We start from the raw sequence: 22,730 nt of genomic DNA, 5'->3' as shown, positions 1-22,730 counted from the left end.
ACCCTACAACAAGTGTAGACAGACCTTATGTTTCGATAATTACTAACCCGCGGGTACGGGCAGGCAAAATATAGAAACAACTGAAACTAGTTCGGGCGTCTGTTATTCTATGTATTTTCAATAACCCGAATAGCTACTTGAGTCCGCTCCAAAGGGACGGCTTTAGCCGAGAGAGGATTCCCCAAAGGAGGCAGTGCCACGGATGCATCCAACTTCTGCAGAAGTGTTGAGCTAACTATTGTAGCCCCTTTCCCCTAACTCCAATGACTGGGGAAGCCGGATCGTTGCCCGTAGGGTGGTTGTTAACAACCTGTCCATTGGAGTTTGTACCACTCTGTCCTCTCCCTTGACAGACACATAGAAGTGAATAGGTACGTTAGGGGTTGCTTAACTAACGACCCATTCTATGTTGTGGTCTTTAAACCACTCGAGCATCTTGCCTGTGAAGGCGAATGTGAGGCCATTTATATGATTACAGCATTGTGCATTTAGCACTGATCGAGGTCGCACAACCGTCTCATCCGATCATCGCAGTACTAGACGTGTCGTGCACGACTACAAGTACTCTAGGATGAAGGGGGGTATAGTTCCTCAACAGAAGCTTCAACAGGAGTGTTTCACAAAGATGTAAAGTTTATCTACTTTACTTTATCCTTTGAAACAGCAGTACCTTGTGCCAACATTATGCATGTGATTATCTCGAATCACATCCGCTATCGGGGTATCTACATATCTCGCATGACTTGATACCGGCCTCGATAGACGGGATACGGGTTTCTCAACAGAACACCCGCTAAGAAGTTCGCTCGCTCCCGACAAAACTCTTGTCGCAAGAGGGAGAGTGGTAAATGCCCCTTGCATCCTCCACGAGGATGCCTTTAAGGCATCCGCAAAGAGCAAGAACCTGCACGTCATCTCCAATAGCAAGAGTCTAGGCGCAAAGCGCGACGGCAAGTAAAAGTTGTAAGCAGGAGTGCAACGCGAAACCTCGACGCGATGCGCGACGGCAAGTAAAGACTGACAGGAGGTAAAGGGCAAGGATCGCGAAATAGCGTCCTTGAGTTAAATGCGTACTAGTATAAATATATATATTTCTATATATATATTTATTTAATGGTCCCTTTTTAGTTAATTGAACTTAATTCAATTGTCCAAGTCTTCTGTGCAATCTTCCCCTACCTTGGAGGGTTACGAGCTTGCTGACGTCTGCGGATGTGCACGATTGACGGCTTGGGTCGCGGAGCGCGAGTGGGATCCGTCGTAGCTGCAAATATGCGATATTAACATGCAAACCCAGACAAAAGCAAAAGCAAGGCAAAGACTCGACTTCTCCGATACATAGGGTTGGGGCCAACCGTCCCAAATGACTCGAAAAAAAAGATAAAGCAGGGCCAAATGAGCCTTGCCGCCTAAAGGGGGATGTAGTCAATGCGAGCAGATGACTCACGTTTACTAGAAATTCCTCGTTGGAGACCAACAATTGTAATGATCTGTCCACATCACGATGTAGCTTCCAAAGATTTCTCGGGCCTGTTGGCCAAGGGTATAGGCCCGCGCGCAAAGGGCAGGGGGCCATCGGCCCCTGCTGGCAAACAAAAAGGCAGGGGCCAATGGCCCCTGCTGGCAAACAGCAAGACAGGGGCCTATGGCCCCTGCTGGCAAACAAAAAAAGGCAGGGGCCATCGGCCCCTGCTGGCACAACAGAAAGGCAGGGGCCATCGGCCCCTGCTGGCACATCAAAAAGGCAGGGGCCATCGGCCCCTGCTAGCACAACTAAAAGGCAGGGGCCATCGGCCCCTGCTGGCATATCAAAAAGGCAGGGACCATCGGCCCCTGCTAGCACAATAAAAAAGGCAGGGGCCATCGGCCCCTGCTGGCATATCAAGAAGGGGGCAGGGAGGAGGGGCTCGGCCCCTCCCCTGCAGTAGCAGAGAACAGGGAGGAGGGGCTCGGCCCCTCCCCTACCGTAACGGACGCAAAGAGGGGCCTGTCATGCTCCACCCCTGCTAAAAGGGGGCACAGGGAGGGGGTTTGTCCCCTCCCATGGCCACACAGAGAAGTGAGGGAGAAAGAGAAAAGAAACTGAGAGGGAAAAGGGGAAGCAGTGGCGTACTAGGTGGTCTTCGGGGGAAACTCGCCGGAGAGAAAGGAGGGGTTGTCGACGTCGGTGGCGGCGGCTGTCGAGAGTTGCCGGCGTCGCTTGCGGTGGATGAGCGAGAGAGGGAGTCGGGAAGAGACGAGAGGGCGTGAGGCGGTGAGGGGGTTTCGTAACCCTCCTCCCGCCTGCCTCGCTGTCTTAAAAGACAGCGAGAGGCGGTGGTCGGGGTCGGGTCCGGGTCGGGTCCGGATCCGGCCCGAACCAAAACAAATTTTTTTGTTACAGTTCATGTTAGATTCCTTTGAACACACACATGATTTGATTTGTTTACGATCATACGTGAATGTGAACATGTTTGACTCTGCATGTTTGAGTCTTAAAATTTGTACATACATGTTTGAACAAGCCTGTGAATGTTTACAATTAAGTTTCCTTTATGGAAACGTGCATCATTCGGGTATAGTTGGTTTTAAAAAAAAATACATATATATGAAATAAATATATTTATTTGTTTGGTTTTTTTTATTATTGTTGTTGGGTTGTCCAGCCCTGACAGCACTCACACAGGCCCGGGCTGAGCCTGTGCATGAGCTGGCTCGGCTAACCCGGGCTGGCAGGGACTGGCCAGACCCAGTCCAGCCCTTCGGCCAGACTAGGATAGGCCTGGCAGTCCGCTGCCAGGCCCAGACCAGACCCAACCGATCCTGGTCAGCTAGGCCTATTTGGGTCTTAAAAAAAAATGGGTATTTAGTTATGCTTTTTAAATTTTTTCAAGACTTGTTAATTAAACTAAAGTTGGCTTATTGTGTATAAAAGAATGGGGTCTGGTTTCATATGCTCGGGATTGATACGATACGCATTAGCAACATACTATCTCAAGTGATTCCAAGTGCTCGTGTACACTTAAAAAGAACGTGCCTAGTCATGTGATTATTTTCCAGAATTTTTGCTAAGTATGGTGGACTTAATCTGATGAATAGAGTTCTTCTTATGCTTTAGTTTGAATTTAGCATGTTAGATATGAATGCATGCATGTTAACATGTTATTGAAAAGTTTGTTTTGGTACAAGTGCATACATGATATGAATGTGTGCAACCCTGAAATTCAATTTCTAGATCCGGGTTATGTTCATGTGTGTGGATGTTAACAGATGTTATGAATGAAAAGTTTCATATGCCTACATTTATGGGACATGTTTAATTATCGTGCATTTATGGATTGGTTTCAAGTGCATGTGCATGAAATTGATGCGTGTTTAGCATGTACAATCCTGCATAAATGTTCTCATGTACTTATGAATCATGAATGAATGCATGTGTGCTAAGTGATTACAAGAAAGCAATTATACATAGACGGTGAACACATACATATGATTGTGGTAGCTCATGCACATTATTAAATTGGTATGAATGAATGTGCATTTGGAATCATTTTGGTATCATTGCATAAATTGCATATTGTATGATTTTTGCATACGATGCAACGATGATCGAAATGAATCATCATGGGCCTGATGGGCCTCGAGTGTTGGTTTGCTCTTTCTTTATGTATTTTAAATGCATCGCAAAAATCACATTTACTTTGATTGCACTATTCTATGTGTTTCTACGGGCGGGAGTCCCGTGATGGTTCTCGCAGGGGTAAATGCGAGCTTTTGCCTTTGCTTTTGCATGCTTAATTGCAAAACTCAATAATTGGTTTTTAATAAAAGATAATGAATAAGAACAGTGTAATATACGTTCTAGGATCTCCCATCGAAAGAATGGAAATCTTAGAGTTTCGGTTTTGGGAAAACCAGGAGGATACAAAAACTTTGTGTGCTTTACTTTGACCCCTGAACCCGATATTAAGGCTCTTTCTCCTGGCCACGGCTTTAGGGAGAGTTCGTCACTTTACCTGGGGTGGTGTGTTGGACAAATATGTTGTTTTGGTATACCAAGAAAGTGACACTATTAGATGTGGAGGTACTTAGTGTCCCGACATTAGATGTTGAGGTTTAATATTCCGAAGATGATTTGGTCGAGGGCTAAGTTTGGAACTGAGTAATAAAATATAACTTGTGTGCTAAGCTACTCTGGGAACCTAACTTGGCCTCGAAAAATTTTACTCGTTTGGTGTATCCACGGGCAACGGCAATTAAAAAGAGGAACTTAATTTGTATATATTTAATAGGGCATGCATATGGAAAGGAAAACTTTAAGAAAAGATAATAAAATATTCATGCATTGCACATAAATCATGCATATTCTTGTTATGCATTAGATCATGCGTATTTTACCTGTTCTGTTAATTATTACATGTTGGTGGAGCATGATATTTAAGTTCTAATACATGTTAAATGTCTTGCTTACTTAAATTATGATTCTTGTTATTGATTAATGTTCTTTCATGCTTAATAAATGTTTCATATTGCATGAATGCTAAATTGAATTATGTAATTGTCATAATTGCATTCCTCTGAACTATTATATGAAATCTTATGTGTTCTTTATGCTCAGTTATTTCATTAGAGAGATTCGTAAGCAGAATTCTTCGAATTTCTGACACCCTCTTTTTATGGTTTTTCGCAGCCGCAAAAGATCAGTGAAGCAACTAGCCTCTGGGAGAGCTACGGGTGTGACATTTTTGCTAGACAGTTCATAGAGGGACAGTGTGGCTCAGTCTTCTTTATTTTTCTTTTACATTTGGTTCTCTATACACTCGGAATTTCAATTATGCAATTGTCTCGAGACTAATCACTTATTATTCAATAAAAATTTGTGTTGGTAAGGATAATAAATGTAAGAGTTTTTGTGGTGTGTTTGGTTATCCAATTGAGAGTTGAACTGTAAAGGCCCCGAGTTTCTGGAAAGATTTCCGCAATGGTTTAAAAAAATTTGTGTTTTCAAGGATATGAGTTGGAGTCGTTACAAGCCCGGTTGGATTCGACCGGATCTGAGTCCACGCAGACCCCCCCCCCCCCGGTGTTTCTATTTAAACCCCCCACAGGGGGGTTTCTTTTTTTTAAACCCCAAAGACCCGACTTGCCGGCGCACCCTCCTCTCTCCCTCTCTCTGCCAAACCCCTCGAACCTTCGACGAAGGCCCTGCACGGCTGAAAACCCTGACGCTCGCTGAAGCCCTTCCTCACACCGAACTCCACTGTGCAGCCTCGAGCTCCCTCCCCTTGAAGGCTCTCTCTCCCCCTGCATGCTCTCTCTCTCTCCTCCCTGCACTCCCTCTCCCTTCGTCGGAGCCGCCAGCCCCTTCGCTGGAGCTGTCGACCCACCCCCTCTCATTGACATCCCCTGCGCTTCCCTCCTCTCCTTACACCTCTAGCTCGTCGGAGACGCCACCGCTTAAGTAAGCGCCATTTCCCCCACCCTCTTCCTCTTCCTCTATCTCCCTGTCTTGTTACAACTGTGGAGGGGCGTCGCCCCTCCCTTCTCTCTCTAATTTAACCTAGCAGAGGAGGGGTGTCGCCCCTCCCTGCTATCTCTCCCTCTCTGATTAAACACCGACATGAGGGCACTCTCTTTCTTCTCTCTGAACCTTAGGCAAGAGGGTGACGCCCCTCCTGCCCTTTCCCTTCTCTCTTATAGCAAGCAGGGGCAGCCCTCTTGCCTTTTTTCCCCCTCTCCTTCTCTTTTGACAATGGGCAGGAGGGACGACCCTCCTGCCCTCCACTCGTCTCCCTTGTTGTCGCAAGCAGGAAGGGCAGCCCTCTCTCGTACTCCTAAAAGCAAGATACCGAGTTGGGCTTGCTTTGAACCGAGCCCAGCCGGATTTTTCAATTCGAGGACTGAGCCTGAGCTCGGTCCCGCCCTGAATGGTGGCCCGACCAGGCTCAGCCGGACCACCGAGCACGCCAGCCCTCCTGCCCCCTTTCTTGTTTACGCAGGCAGAAGGGGCAACCCTCCTGCCCTCGCCCTCTTCCGTTCTCTCGAATTGACGTTGGCAAGAGGGCGCCAGCCCTCCTGCCCCCTTTTTGTTTACCCAGGCAAGAGGGGCGAGCCTCCAGCCCTCCCTCTTGGTTTACGCAGGCAAGAGGGGCGACCCTCCTGCCCCCTCTCTCTCTCTCTGTTTGCGCAGGCAGGAGGTGTCAAAATGTATCATTCAACATTTGTAATATTATATATATTATATATATATAAAGTATAATACATATTCATATATGGTATATATGCATATGTATTATCCTAATTATATATATAAAATGTATATTTCTCTATTTATAGGCATAGGGGTAGTTTAGACATTTCCAGTTTTATGCATATTCCATTTGGAATATGTTTGTAATTTTATCTTTTATTTTATTTTTTATTTTTCCCTTTTTTTTTCGTGGTTTGCGCAACCTAGGGTGGCTCCCCAAAGAGTCGTTGGGGAGCCCTCAACGGTCACAAATGTGACCGTTGGGGGCTCCCAACGACTCCTTTGGGCGCCCCCTAGGTGGCTCCTTTCTTGTGTTATAAATAGGGGTCTCCCCCTTTGTATTTTCCACTTCTTGAGGGAGCTTATGCTCCATTTGTAATGGGGTTTTTACCCCTTGTCCATTGTTTCTTCAATGATATGCAACTTATGACTTTATGTCATATTTTTCCCTTTTTATGGGTTTTATGGGTTAGCACATTATGTGCTTGTGTTGTTTCCCTTTAATGGGTATATTTGCACTTCACGTGCATATGTATGGGTTCATTATTGAACCCAATGTATTCCAACTCTCTTTCTAACAGGAGGGACCCTCCTGCCCTCTCTCTCTCTATTTACGCAGGCAAAAGGGGCGACCCTCCTGCCCCCTCTTTTTTCCTCGGGTCCCTTCAGCTGCAGCATCCTGTTAGGGGACTCGGTGTCAACAACTACGCTCCTCGAGTAACAATGACTCGATGTCCCCGGTCATCGGAGTTAGGGGACTAAGCTACCAAAAATTATCCTAGGTGGTAGATCCCAATGACTTTTGCAGAAGTTCGGAGGCATCCCCTTGAACAAGTGGTCTCGGGAGAATTCTCTCTCGATTATTGGTCGTCCCCTTAGGAGTGGACTTCAACTAGTTTTCCAGGGTATTAAAATACATAGAATAATAAACCCTCGGGCAGTCTCAGTTGTTTCTACGTTTTTCCTATGTGTACCCTCAGGACATGTAATTATCGAAACAAGATTATCATGCTCACTTTACTTATTCTAAACTGTACATCACGAAAGGAACAACACATATGTTAGTCTTGTTCTTAATTTTGATATTTATGCACCTACCAAATTTTTATAAGTCTGACCCGTTTTATGGGGTACATGTAATTATTGGGTCGGTACGGCCAGCGATGGCACGATGACATGATGATATCAAGATCCCACTCTTTCTTTGATGTTTCGCTCTTGAGGATATTTTGTAATTTGGTATAAGGGTTTCTTTAAATTTTCCTTTTTCGTGTAAACTTTAATTATTAAAAACCTCATTTTGAATCTATATGGTTTCAATTATTGTATGGAGATATAAATCCATTGTGTAAAGGAAAGTTCGGCTGTAATGCGCTCAAGGTCCGTTGACTTATTTCAAACACCATTTTCCGCCGAATTGCCATTTTAAACTCTGAAAATGATTGATTACAAAGCTTTTAAATTTTTCCTAAAAAGTTACAAGTTGGGGATTTGGGGGCGTTACAAAACTAGTGCTAATTAGCATAAACATGACAAGCCTCCGAAAGGCATCAATTAATGAATTTGTCACCACTTGATCTAGGTGAATCTAAGTCATTCAAGCTTCATAAGCCCAAATTTCTACATTGCTGCAATGCGACAACTCATAAATTTCAAAAAGCAATAAAACAACTCTAATGGTTAAGAACATGATCTAATAAAGGTAAAGATTAAAAAAAAAATAAAGAAAAAACACCACCTGATAAGGATTAACAACTCTGATAGTTTACATCTAATCCTAGATAGGCCTTATCTTTATTAGTATATAGTTATCTTGAATTAAACTCCTCTATCTAGCAACTATAGTTCATAGTCACAAATGTTGGTTTCGGGATTTTCTCGGCAAGGGGTCATCTCACAATATTTAACAAAAAAAAAGCTTGTTTTGCTTAGAAAAAACTTTGGAAAATATTGGCGTATTTAAATTTTAAAAACATATAAGAATATATACATATAATACAATGAAAAAAACATTAACATACAAAAATATGAAAAAACATTAACATATAAAAATATTAAAAAAAATCATGATATTTTCAACATGGGTGATTTTTTTAAAACATCACAGTTTTTGAAGATTGTATCCGGTTTTGAAAATATCACGATAAATTCCCAATATTTGTTATTAGGCTATGAATAAGAGTGAGTACAAGAGAAGCAAACCATTCTATCCCAATCTTCCTAAAGTCTGACCTGATTTAGAGAGATTTATAGATGTTTGGACCACCTCTGTAATTCGTGAGTCAATTAAACCAACTGAACAACATATTTGATTTCAGTAACTTTCAAACGGCTCATCAGAGTGGCAGAATTTTGCTACCACTGACAATTTTATTCCACGGGTTGTGGCCTTCTAGTTTTTTTTCTTAAAAAAAAAAAACAGAATCCTCTAATATGGTCAAGCTTGTATTTATTGTCTAGAGTGACATATCAACTAGATCATATGCCCTTAACCAAGCAGAGTTTGAAACTGATCCAAGGAAAACTCTGTCTACTAGAAGAGATTATAGCACTGTGTTTTTCATTTTTCTTATGAAAAAGGATTTAACCAATACTGTAAGCCACCCCTTTGACTAGTGGAAGAACTCGACTCTAATTAGGAAAAAATGTATTCCATGAACATGTTGGAGGTTCCTATGAAAGCAAAGGGACTTAAAATGCAACTTTCAATGTTCTCTAATGTTTTGAAATATCAATTTTCTTTTCTCAGTCATAAGGTCTGATTTAAGAAAATTAGAAGTGATTTGTCATCTCCTTGTTCAGATTACCATGCCAATCTGAGAAATAACAGATTCTACAAGAAGCTATTTTTCATAAAGGTATGAACAACCTTTCTTTTAAAGCAGTCACAGAAAGGTCTTCTTTTCAACACACCTTCATATGGTAGTCATTTGTTATGCTAGAAATACAAAAATAGTCAAAAAAAATTTAAATGCTCAACCGTTTCAGCTATCTGTGGCAGTCATGAGTTATCCAAGAAGTATAAAAACAGTCACAAAATTAGTTTATTGTTCTTCAAATGTTCAACTGTTTTAGGAATTGAGCTGAACTTGTAGTTACATCAAACAATTAAAACCATTCAATGAAGAACACCTATAAATGCCCGAGAATTCTGCTCTCTAAGCAATTATTTCTGGAATATAACCAAGTATTTCTATCAATTAAAATCATAGGAAGAAATATATATTTAAGAGAGGCAAGTTGGATTTTGTCATATATGAACAATAACTTAAATATACATGCTCGCAGCAACAAGTAGGGACTTCATACCGGCAGTTTCTTCCAAGAATTTCTTCTCGAGTATACTCTGTCAGCTCAAGAAAGCTATCAGATGCAAATATCTGCCCAATAGAGCACCCACAATAGGTTAAATGTTGTATATGTAAGTTGAATGTGGTAAAATGCACTTGAGAGGGAAGTAATTGAAAACAATTCATGCCTCTCTTCAATAACTTGTTATAATATATATATATATATGAAATAGAAAAAATCACAATAAAATTAGCTATCAGATAACATAATTTAAAGAAATCTATGAGAAGAAAATAAAAGGTGAAAGGTGAAGCATCTCTAATGGATTAAGGAACAAACCGTGATTTCATACCCTAATACTTTACTGTCCATACTTTCACAATGAAGGCAATGAATACTCACTAGGAAGGCCATCTTTTAGACTATGGGCATTCCATCATCAGTTGATAAAGTGCATACATTGTACAGGAGAATTTACATGAACTTAGGAATCTGAGGATGTATGCAATGCAATTACATGAGCATCGAAATCTGAGGATGTCTGTGGTGCTAGGTCTACATGGTTATCATAATAATCAAAGACATTCAAGTAGCCTCTTAGATTTTTTCAAAATAAATCTAATTTGTTTAGTGCTAGCCCTTACAATTGGATTGTCAGGAAGTCTGGGATCTGTGATGACAAAATTCTTTTCAATACGCTCCAGAGTTGTAGCTAAATCAATTCCTTGACGGATATCTCTTTCCCTCTCCAGATGGTCCCAGCTATCAGAGCGTCCTATGTCTTTTGTCATCAAAATCTCTGGCTCAACACTAAAGTCAGTCTCAGGATTTTTGGCCAGAATTGAAGATCTCCTTTTAGACCTGCACCTCCATAATAATGTGAAAATATTTTAAAATTAAAAGAAAAGTTACTAAACTATGAACAATCATAAGACTTAGCTGATTTGCATAAGCAGCAGATTACCCAAATCACAACCTAGTAACTGTACCTTCAAAATCTTACATATAGAGCAAATGTTATGATATTCTTATTTGAAGTTTCAACACCTTTAAGTCACTGCATACAATAGGGGCACATTAGGAAAATGATCTTTTTTTTTTTACATATGAAAGTTGAAACACATAGGAAAATGAACCACAGTCTGAAATCCTATCAATTAGTTTCTCAAGTTTGTTTTGAATTACATGAAAGGGGATTTGTTTCAACTCAGATCCAAACTTTCTTTAGCTCAGATTTAATTCTATATCCAAACCCAAATAGACTGGATTTATATGCCATTTTAAGGTTATGGTGATGAATTTGATATAGACATAAATAGATTACTCAAACTCAAAAGGGTTTGAATGACGACAAGAAACAATTTCAAAGGAATCAAAGTCGCATGAGCAGTGATGTAATTCCGAATCCTATGAAAAATCCTTTTTTAACCCATTTACTTGAAAAAATAAATCCAATGTTCAGTTTTATACATAAAAAGTGATTCAATACAACAACTACGCCTTCATCCCAAAACAATTGGGGTCGGCGATATGAACCAAAAAAGAAAATCATTCTGGGTCTTCCACATGAATCCTTCCCCTCCAATCATTTTTATCCAATGCCATGTCCTCGGTAAGGTTCAAAGCATTCATATCCTTTCCTATCACCTCCATCCATGTCTTCCTAGGCCTACCCCGACCTCTTTTAACTAATATATTTTCCCATTTCTCCATCCTTCTAACTGGAGCATCATTAGGCCTTCGCCGAATATGTCCAAACCACCGTAAACGATTCTCTCTCATCTTATTTTCAATGGGTGCAACGCCTACCTTCTTACGTATCTCCTCGTTCTGAATCTTATCTTTTATTGTATTTCCACACATCCATCTCAGCATACGCATCTCAGCTACACTCATTTTTTGAATATGATGTCTCTTGGCAGCCCAACATTCCGTACCATATAGTAAAGTGGGCCTAATAGTCGTCCTATAAAACTTTCCCTTCAACCGCAATGGCATTCTACGATCGCACAATACTCCAGTTGCACTTTTTCATTTCATCCACCCAACCTTTATCCTATGATTTACATCTCCATCAATTTCTCCATACTTTTGAATGATAGATCCCAAATATATGAAACAATCATCCACCGGTATTTCTTGCTCACCAAGCTTCACTACACTCCCATCACTACTTCGTTGCTTACTAAACCGACATTCCATATCTTTTGTCTTACTCTTACTCAACTTAAAACCTCTTGCTTCCAATGTCTGTCTCCATAATTCTAACTTAGCATTAACCCCAGCTCTAGACTCATCAATCAAAACAATATCATCAGCAAACAACATACACCACATCACATTTTCTTGAATTGATCTCGTAAGCTCATCCATCACTATAGCAAATAGGAAAGGACTTAAAGCAGATCCTTGATGTAACCCAACCGTTATAGGAAAATTGGTTGTCATCCCTCCACAAGTGTGGACATTGGTTACTACTCCTTCATACATATCCTTAATTATACTAATGTACTTGAGAGAAACACCTTTCTTCATCATTGTCCACCAGAGAACGTCCCTAAGTACTCTATCGTATGTCTTCTCCAAATCAATAAAAACCATATGCAAATCTTTGTTCCTCTCTCTATTTCTCTCAATAAGTTGTCTAAGAAGATGTATAGCTTCCATAGTTGATCTTTCAGGCATAAAACCAAATTGATTTTCCGATATAATGAGAACCTTCCTCAACCTAGACTCAATCACCCTCTCCCAAAGTTTCATAGTATGACTCATGAGTTTTATACCACGATAGTTTGTGCAATCTTGTATATCACCCTTATTCTTATATAGAGGCACTAAAGTACTCTTCCTCCACTCATTAGGCATCTTATTTGTCCGCCAAATCTTGTTAAAAAGATTTGTCAACCATTCTAAACCTTTCTCTCCCAAGCATTTCCAAGCCTCGATAGGTATACCATCTGGGCCAACTGCCCTTCTTGATTTCATTTTCTTCAAAGCCAACTGCCCACCACTTAATTCTAGGATCTATCCTATGTCTATCCCTTTTGTGGCATTTTCTAATTCTAAGATCTAAAATTAAGACTCTATGTTGTGTAGCTACACTTGTTAAAATGTATCATTCAACATTTGTAATATATATATATATATATATTTTAAATATATAAAGCATAATACATATTCATATATGGTATATATGCATATGTATTATCCTAATTATATATATAAAATATATTTTTTTCTATTTATAGGCATAGGGGTAGTTTAGACATTTCACTATTTTATGCATATTCTATTGGGAATATGTTTGTAATTTTCCTTTTAAATTTATTTTTTATTTTTTCCTTTTTCATGGTTTGCGCAACCTTGGGTGGCTCCCCAAAGAGTCGTTGGGGAGCCCCCAACGGTCACAAATGTGACCGTTGGGGGCTCCCAACGACTCCTTTGGGAGCCCCCTAGGTGGCTCCTTTCTTGTGTTATAAATAGGGGTCTCCCCCTTTGTATTTCTTTATCCTAGAGGGAGCTTATGCTCCATTGTAATGGGGTTTTTACCCCTTCTCCATTATTCTTCAATGATATGCAACTTATGACTTTATGTCATATTTTTCCCTTTTTATGGGTTTTATGTGTTAGCACATTATGTGCTTATGTTGTTTCCCTTTAATGGGTATATTTGCACTCCACGTGCATAAGTATGGGTTCATTATTGAACCCAATGTATTCCAAGTCACTTTCTAACATGGTATCAGAGCGAGGTCACGATGGGGTTGTCCTTTGGTGCAACGGAAAGCGTGTCGCTCAAGAAATGGTGAAGTATTCATTGTTCTTCCTAAAGTATTATGCTTTTGAAGTTATTCGGTATGTATCCCTTTTTTTAAAAGTATTATGCATTTGAAAATATGTTTCTTGCATATAGTTTGTTCATTTAATGGTCATGATAGTTGAATTATTTCTTTTCACATTTCGTGTGCTCATATATTTTGAAAATATCTCCTTTTAAATTTGGTGAAATTGTTTGTCGTCCAAATATAAAATTTGTGTTTTTCGAACTACTCATCGCATATAATAGTAATTTATGTTTTTAAAAATTACCTTCAATTATGTGAGATTTATAGTTCTTATATAAATATTTCATGATTGACCTATAAGTTAACTTTTAAAAATTATATATATGATTTCTTGCTAAAATAATGATCTTTGCTTAAAATTTTTTAACTCTCATATGAACCCTAATTTGATTCGAGTTCCCCTCTTGATTATGGATTTTAGTGCATTTTTGAAAAATTTGATATAATCATTATATGAGAATCTCTCACATCTAAAATCTTTGTTGAATCCTAAAGTAGTTCTTGTTAATGATGACTTATAAGAACTCCTAAAAAGTTTTTCAATGTTTCTTTTTTTGAAAAATTATCTATGATAAACCATTAGGAAAGATTGTTTTAAAAGGAATTTCCCACATAGAGTGCATAGTTCATCTATTACATCCTTTTTGGTATAAATGATTTCATTTTTCATCCTTATAATCTTGTTGGTTTGTATTTTTCATAAGGTTTCGAAACCTCTTAATAATATCTTTAAAGATGCCTACATTGGCCATAATATGGTTTTCTTTGTCCTCAATTGCACTTATCAAGCATGTAATTACATAATTAAAATTTGAGAATTTCAAGCATTGCTCTTTTTATAAAGTGCATACTTACTCACTTTTGTGTATTTTTGTATTTTGTGCACATTTGCTTCTCAAATATTTTGCGCTTGTATGCATTCCCTCTTTTTTATGATATACATGCCTTAGTGCATGTTTGTTTACACCTTGGTGTGTATTTGTTCAAGTATTGTATGAGTGCCTTCGTGCACATCTTTTATAAAGTCTTGTGCTTACATGTGTATTGTCTCTTCGTAGACATTTTTTGCATTATGGAGCCTTTATGCACATTTCTTTTTGTGAAAAATATAATGAATTTAGATATTGAGTTCTTGTTAAATCATTGTAAGTGCTTATAGCACTTTGTATGTGTCCGCATATCTCATCACAATCAAAGAATATTTTAAAATTGTTGTATGGGATTTAATTCCAAATCTATAAATTTTCAAGTGTTTTTTGAATATTCTTTCCTTGAGTATTGTGTTAAAGCCTTCTTTGTGAACCATTACGGTTCTTATGATTTCTTTGATTAAAAGCTTGATTGTCTTGATGAATTCTTTATGTTGTTGTGTTTGTTGCTTAATAAGTCTTTTTTGGTACAAGACTTCTTTTGAAGATTAAGCATAATTCGTGTTTATGCAAAATTGTTTTGATGGATTATATTGGACCTTTGATTCAATTGGTTAATCGGTCCTCTTTGTAAAAACTTTTATTTGGAAAATGATTCCTTATGTGTTTATTGCCCTTTTGTGGCATTTATGTTTGTCCATCACATGTTATTTAATGCATCATTTATTTGGCCTTAGTATTGTTATATTAGAGATGTTTGTCGAGGTGAGTTATGGGCACCTCGTGTTGTATCATTTTTAGATTGTCCACCTTCCATATTATAGATGGTTGTTAAGGTGAGTTATGGGCACCTTGGGACTCAAATGATTTGTTATTTGATCTCTAATTATGAGTATGACACTCATTTTTTCTCTTATGCCATTGATATTATGGATGCTTCTATGTAAATGTGATGGACATATGGTATTTGAAACCTTAAATGCTTTAAGGTACATTTAAAATCAAGATGTTTTGGGATTATAGCCCAACCTTTTATTTGTTTATGAATCTTATGAGTGCATTTGCACATTTGTGATTCCGTATTTTGTGCTCGTTGTGCACATGTGTTCTTGTGTTTTTTCATAAGTGTTTTTGGTGTGTATGTTCACACATTTGTTCTAAAGAATATTATTTTATCGGTTGTAGTATCTTGTTGAAGATACGTTTTACTTGCATTTATTCCAAAATGTTATTATGAGTATTCTTTTTTTAAAAGGAATATTGTTTCATTCGAGGTTTATTTTCATTACAAGTTTATTACCTCAAAAGTCTTTTCCTTTTATGCCCATTATCTAAGTGTCATCATATGTAGACAAGAATTTTATTACACCTTCGTGTGTTTTTAGCCCTTTGTTGGCTTTTGCTCTCTTGGTCTAGTAGCTGAACACACTTGACTTGAGTGTTTTTATATGTAGACAAGGCACGTTGATTCACACCATGGTGTGTGATTTTTAGCCTATGTTGGCGTTTGTGTCCTTGTTCTAGTCGCTTAGATGTATGCCCATGGTTGGCTTATTTCACTCATTTCAAGTGTCATCTTATGTAGACAAGATATGATTGTGTTTTAGCCCATGGTTGGCTTATTACTCTTGTTCTAGTAGCTGAACATACTTGGTTTTAAGTGTATTTTTACGTAGACAAGAGATACTTTTTAGTCCATGTTGGCATGTATTCTCTTGCTCTTGTTGTAGATGCACTTATTTCAAGTATTATTATATGTAGACAAGAGGTTCTTTTACACACCTTTGTGTGTGTCTTTGGCCTTTAATGGCTTTATATTCTTGATCTAGTAGCTTATACACTTGATTTATGGGTTTTGGAGGACTAATGAGGAAGATGTTTGTAATGGATAAACTATTGTTGAAATTTGCAAAATTTCATTCATGACTTGTGTTTTTTAAGCAAATCATATTTTTGATATGCATATCAAGTTGATTTCTTAGCATTTAATCTATATATTAAGTGCTTATTGTTTTTTCCACCCTTATATGCAAAATGTGTATTAAGTATGTCTTTCATAAATGATTTTAAAACCTTGTGAACTCTTGGGTTTATTTTGCCTAAAGTATGCTTGGAGACTTTGTTTCTCTTGTTTGGCACTTCATTACATGTTTGAAGCATGATCATTAATGAGTTCTTTGAGTATTAATTCATTTCATGATAAGTATATGCATATGCTCTTTATGGCTTTTTTGGGCCCTCATTCAATAATGTTTATGTATATCATGCCTCTTCGTAGGCTTATTGTGGTGTCCCTTAGTGGACCATTTTGTTATTCCCCATTATGGGGTTATATTTGTCCAATGGTGGACCTTATGAATGCATTATGCATTCTTGCAATTTACTTTTACATATTTTTTGTTTCCGCTCATTTTGTTTTAACATGATGTATGATTTAGAAACTTTTGGTTTTCTAAATTTCTTCGGTTCATGCTAAAGTAACCATCTTATTATGCATAAATTTTTGCACCTTGTTAGGAATGTTCTTTTTTGAGTAAAGTGCAAAGATATTGTTTACTTGTTCTTTTGTTGTTTTTTCTCAGGATCCTGAAGATAAGAGGAAAAGAAGTACCTTGGATAGAAGGTGCTCATCGATAAAGACATTGGAGGAAGACATTTACAATGGCATTCGTACTGAAGGCTCTTGAAGCTTTGAGATTCTCCTTCTTGCCGTCTTCAATCTTTTTGTTCCCCCACGCAAAGCTTGAGGGGGGGTGTTAAAATGTATCATTCAACATTTGTAATATATATATATTTTATATATATAAAGCATAATACATATTCATATATGGTATATATGCATATGTATTATCCTAATTATATATATAAAATACATATTTTTCTATTTATAGGCATAGGGGTAGTTTAGACATTTCACTATTTTACGCATATTCTATTGGGAATATGTTTGTAATTTTCCTTTTAAATTTATTTTTTATTTTTTCCTTTTTCGTGGTTTGCGCAACCTTGGGTGGCTCCCCAAAGAGTCGTTGGGGAGCCCCCAACGGTCACAAATGTGACCGTTGGGGGCTCCCAACGACTCCTTTGGGAGCCCCCTAGGTGGCTCCTTTCTTGTGTTATAAATAGGGGTCTCCCCCTTTGTATTTCTTTATCCTAGAGGGAGCTTATGCTCCATTGTAATGGGGTTTTTACCCCTTCTCCATTATTCTTCAATGATATGCAACTTATGACGTTATGTCATATTTTTCCCTTTTTATGGGTTTTATGTGTTAGCACATTATGTGCTTATGTTGTTTCCCTTTAATGGGTATATTTGCACTCCACGTGCATAAGTATGGGTTCATTATTGAACCCAATGTATTCCAAGTCACTTTCTAACAACACTTTCTCCCGGTATAACCTTACAATCGATGCAACAACCCCTATCTCTCTTTCTAAGTAGGAAAAAATCTATCTGACTCGTATTAACTCCACTTTTAAATGTTACTAGGTGAGACTCTCTGTTCCTAAACCAAGTGTTTGCTAAGATCATATCATAGGACACACCAAAATCTAAAATCCTTTCTCCACTTTCGTTTCTTTCTCCTATACCATAGCCTCCATGGATACTCTCAAATCCATCCCTACTAATGCCTACATGCCCATTAAGGTCATCGCCGATGAAAAGCCTTTCTCCATAAGATATCCCTTGTACTACTCCATCTAAATCTTCCCAAAATTGACGCTTAATGGAATCATCTAAACCTACTTGAGGTGCATAAACACTAATAATATTAATAACCTCTGAACCTAATACTAATTTAATAAGTAAAATCCTATCACCCTTCCTACGGACCTCAACTACATTATCTATAAACTCACGACTCATAACAATCCCTACTACATTCTTATTCCTATTTATTCCTGTATACCAAATCTTATATCTCCAAGGTTCTATCACTTTTGCTTTCTCACATACCCATTTGGTCTCTTGTAAACATAAAATATCAATCTTTCTCCTACACATAACATCTACTAACTCTACCAACTTACCAGATAAAGATTCTATGTTCCAAGTGGCTAACCTAATTTTATGGTCTTGGACTAACTTCTTTACCCCCACCCGTCCAACAAAGTGAGGGAACCCTTGCCTATTTGACACCACACCCGGGCGCCGGTGTGACGTGTCGCTTCCGGGCGACGACCTAGCAACCCTTGCCCATTTATCACTGCCTCCGGGCCTATAGAGTACAGTGCGTCGCTCAGTAGGGAACGCCCTGTGGTCATCGCAAAATTTTTCCTCTCGTAATATTCTCTTTCTTTCTCTTCCTTCTCTTTTCCTTTCAACCTCTTATTTTCCTCCTTTTTGAAGGGAGAAAGATAAAAGACGGAAAGAAAGAGAGAAGAAAAAAGAAAGAAGAGAAGAGGAACTCTTTTGCGGGTCTCACTTGACCTTAATTTTGAAGATATTTTTGAAATAACTCGCCTCCGTTTTTTGAAATATTTGTGGGAAAACTGGGAGACGGGATCCGCTCGTCGGTACGAGGTTTGACCGTTCCTGACGCCTTTACCAGGGGTAATCGAACCAAGGGTCGAATTAATGCCTTTTGCTTTGCTAAGAAATTATCTAAGTATTTATCCTAAGTCTAAAATGCACAATGAATCATGCTTGTGCAAATGCAAAAGATGTATGCTCTTTTTTTGAAAATATTTTGAAGAATTTCCAAGTGAATCAGATAAAGTGAAGAAATGTTCTCTAACTTAGAACTTAAGATTAAAGTTCTAAGTTTTTAGAATAATCAAGAGCTTGGGAAAATAAATCTGGATTTGGAAAATGATTTTGAAGTTTTGAAATAAAAGAAGAAAAAATGAATTTTCAAAGTCATAAATGGACTTCGAATCAAAATAGAAATGAAAATGGAATTGAATTCTAACTTTGAAGTTCGAAATCAGAAGAAAAGATCTGAATAAAATTGAGAAATGAAATTGATTTAAAAGTTGGAATTTCAAGATGGAATTTGAATCTGAGATTCTGAATGGAATTGGATTTAAGAATTGGAGATCTGAGATGAAATTGGATCTGAAATTTTGAATGGAATTGGATTCAAGATTTAGAATCCAAGATGAGATTTGGGGTCTGAATTTTTGAGTGGAATTGGATTCAGGATTTGGAATCCAAGATGAAATTTGGACCTGAAGTCAGAGATCCAAAGTAAAGTTGAATTTTGGGTCCTAAATGGATTTCGGATCTTTAATTTGAAATCCAAGATGAAGTTGGATTTTTGGATCCTATAATGGAATTGGATCTGAAGTCTGAGATCCAAAGTAGAATGGGGATCTAGATCCTAAGTGGAATTTGGATTTTGGAATTTTGAATGGAATTGGATTCAAGATTTGGAATCCAAGATGGTATTTGGATCTGAAATCTGAGATCCAAGATAGGATTGAACTCTAGATCCTAAGATGGAATTGGATCTGAAGTCTGAGATCCAATGTAGGATTGGGTTCTGGATCTTAAATGAAATTTGGATCTGTAATCTGAGATCCAAAGTAGAAGTCTGGATTTTGGATCCTAAATGGGATTGGATCTGAAGTCTAAGATTCAAAGTAGAATTGGATTCTGGATCCTATATGAAATTTGAATCTGTAATCTGAGATCCAAAGTAGAATTGGATTCTGGATCCTAGAATTGGAATTTGGATCTGTAATCTAAGATCCAATGTAGAATGAGTTCAGGATCCTAGAATTGGAATTTGGATCTGAATCTGAGACCCAATGGTGGATTTGAACTCTGGATCCTAAAGATGGAATTGGATCTGAGGTTTGAAATCTAAGATGAAGTGTGGATCTGAGGTCTAAGATCCGAAGTGGAATTGAATTCATACTTGGAAATCTGGATCCAAGTTGATCTAACTTTGGATTTGGGTTTTGAAAGTCCAAATAGGACTTTTGAAGATGGATCTGGATTTTGGAAACCCATATTGAATTTAAAATTTAAGAAGAGTCAAGATTCAAAATCAATCTCAAACTTGAATTTGAAGATAAGAAGATAAACTTGATTTTTTTGAATTTGAAGATGAATCAGAAACTTCAAAGTTAATTTGAACTTTGAAATTGAATTTTGAATCGGGTTGAAAATTTGAAGTTTGAATATAAAATGATTTTGGAATTTTAAAGTCAAATTGGACTTTGAAATTGAATTTTTGAATCTTGAAATGAGATAGAATAAGATTTGATCTGAGAAATGAAAAAGAAGAATCACTTGGAATTTTGAAAAGGAAATTTTGAAAATATGATGCAATTCTATCCTATATGATGAATGAATTTGAATAAATTTGAAATTGGATTTGAAAATCATATTTCATTCTTCAAATGAATTTAAATAAGATTAATGATATAATACACTCCTGACTATGGTCATTGAATGTATTATATAATAGTCATATCTAAATTCAAATGGAGAATGAAATACTTTTTTTGGTGCTTTTATAGAATTTAAAATGAAATTAATTCTCAATATACCCTGACTATGGCCATTGGTATATATATTGAATCAATTCTAAGCTAAACTCTGATAAAAGGTGAAATATTTGAAAAATATGATGATTTTTGAAAAGGATCCAATGTAGATCCAATGTTATTTTATAAAAGATAAAAATACTAAGTCTTGTTTACACCCCGACTATGGCCGTTGGTGTAAATCATCAACTTAGAATTAACTTACCTCTTATGAAATGGTGCACGTGCCATTCGTGTTTCACCATTGTGGGAATTTTGAGAAATAAAGGCAAAAAGGCATGAAAACAAACATTTTCATGATATTTTATAATGCTCATTCATTCTACCTAAAGCAGGAAATGTAAATTCTTATTCCAACCTAACTATTACAATGGATAAAATCAAATGTACAACCCCAAATAATGATATCTTCCACATATTTCCGGATCTCTGTGAAAATCTGGACGAAAGAGAGAGGTGATGCTCCTTCAAGGGAGTTGGAAGAGATCCCTTTGCTTGCGGGGACGTAGCTCACTTGATGAAGAAAGGAGGAAGGGAAGGAAGTTTGATCGTGGGAGTCTTCTTCAGAGGAAAACTGAGGCAAGAGAGAAGGAGGGGACTTTTGAGGGATGAAAACTTGATTCCCAGGACTCGACCCTTGTGCTGTTTATATAACTCGAGAAGAAGGATCGAGAGGGCGGTTTGGAGATGGACGGGAGAGGAAGAGGATCGAGGCAATGCCCTCCATCGCCTTTCCCTGTGGTTCCTTGCAACGGCAAACCGTTGGAATTTTTGGAAATTTCAAAAGGATGGTTTATTTTTAGGAAATTTTTGTAAAATGTTTTAAGATGAGGTTTTTAGGGAAATCAACTTTAAAAAGGCTTCAAACCATTCGTTTTTCACATAAATTTTCTAATAATTTTTTTTTGTGTGTTGTTTTTCCATGTTTTTGTATTTTTAGAATAAAATCATAGGATTTACGAGGAAATAAAGATTTAAAAATAATTTTTTTGTGTTTTTGCAAAAATATTTACAAAAAGAATTTTTTTTTGAGAATTCAAAAGCTATTTTGAGAAAAAAAATTTCAGAAATGGGCTTTGATCCGGATTTTGAGGAAATTTGGATTTTAAAACACTGGATTTGGATCCGGAATTGATTTTGAATACATCAATATGGAATTTAATTCAGAGAATCTGAAGAAATGACTTGATTTTCTCAGAAAACGGGGTTAGGGGCAAAAGGGTCATTTTTACAAAACTTTGAAAAATTTGAGGTGTTCACACGCCCCAACGAAATTCTCATATTGGTTCATATTCATAGGGTATGACTAAGTTTTTATGTTGGCTGTCACATGCCTACCGCAACCCTCCTCCTTTATCCGGGCTTGGGACCGGTAGTGGATAACTAAAAAGTGATTCAATTTCACGCAAAAATAAAGACCCCCGTTTTTAAATGGTTCCCTAAACAAACAACATAGTAATTTGAAAAAAAATGAAGTCACTAACTAAGAAAGAAAAAAACTGAACAAATTAGATTTGAAACCTGCATACCCATTATAATAATATCATTGGTTATAAAAAAAAATGAAAATATGAAATACATATATATATATATATATATATGTATGTATATATATACGTATATATATATATGTATATGTATGTATGTATATATATATGTATATGTATGTATATATATATATATATATATGTATGTGTGTGTGTATGGACAGAAAGTAAATTATATGAAACAAATGGAAATGCATAATTTCACAAATACAATAGATATGTCAGATTAGATAACCTCTAATCTTACAGGAACCTATCCAATCTAAACCAAAATTAGGCCATCTCACAGTTGCACATCCAACAACACAGATTGAATCAGTCCATGAATATTTTCAAGCTTCAAATGCTTCTCTTTCAATATACTCCAAATCCTCCCCAACTAAGTGAACCACCAGGCTCATGGAAACCACCATTTCTATATGAAACACAATCTCTTATTCTTACAGATCAC

The 22,730-nt window shown here is 37.3% G+C and overlaps 1 protein-coding gene across 7 annotated transcripts in view; it reads right to left on the bottom strand.

The window, feature by feature from the left end:
- Positions 1–22,730, bottom strand: part of PHOT2 (phototropin 2) — a 249,196-nt gene that overhangs the window by 214,989 nt on the left and 11,477 nt on the right. For all 7 annotated transcript variants that reach the window (XM_090019848.1, XM_090019847.1, XM_090019846.1 and 4 more), the window contains 2 exons: positions 10,165–10,381; positions 9,539–9,609 (listed from right to left, as the gene is read on the bottom strand). In XM_090019848.1, the coding sequence (XP_089875974.1) occupies positions 9,539–9,609; positions 10,165–10,381 (288 nt within the window). The remainder of the gene's footprint in view (positions 1–9,538; positions 9,610–10,164; positions 10,382–22,730) is intronic.

This window comes from Nuphar pumila, chromosome 10, assembly GCF_984573655.1.
Source record: "Nuphar pumila chromosome 10, dmNupPumi1.hap1.1, whole genome shotgun sequence".
In the NCBI taxonomy this organism is placed as follows: domain Eukaryota; kingdom Viridiplantae; phylum Streptophyta; class Magnoliopsida; order Nymphaeales; family Nymphaeaceae; genus Nuphar; species Nuphar pumila.
This window is presented reverse-complemented; position numbering and strand designations above follow the sequence as displayed.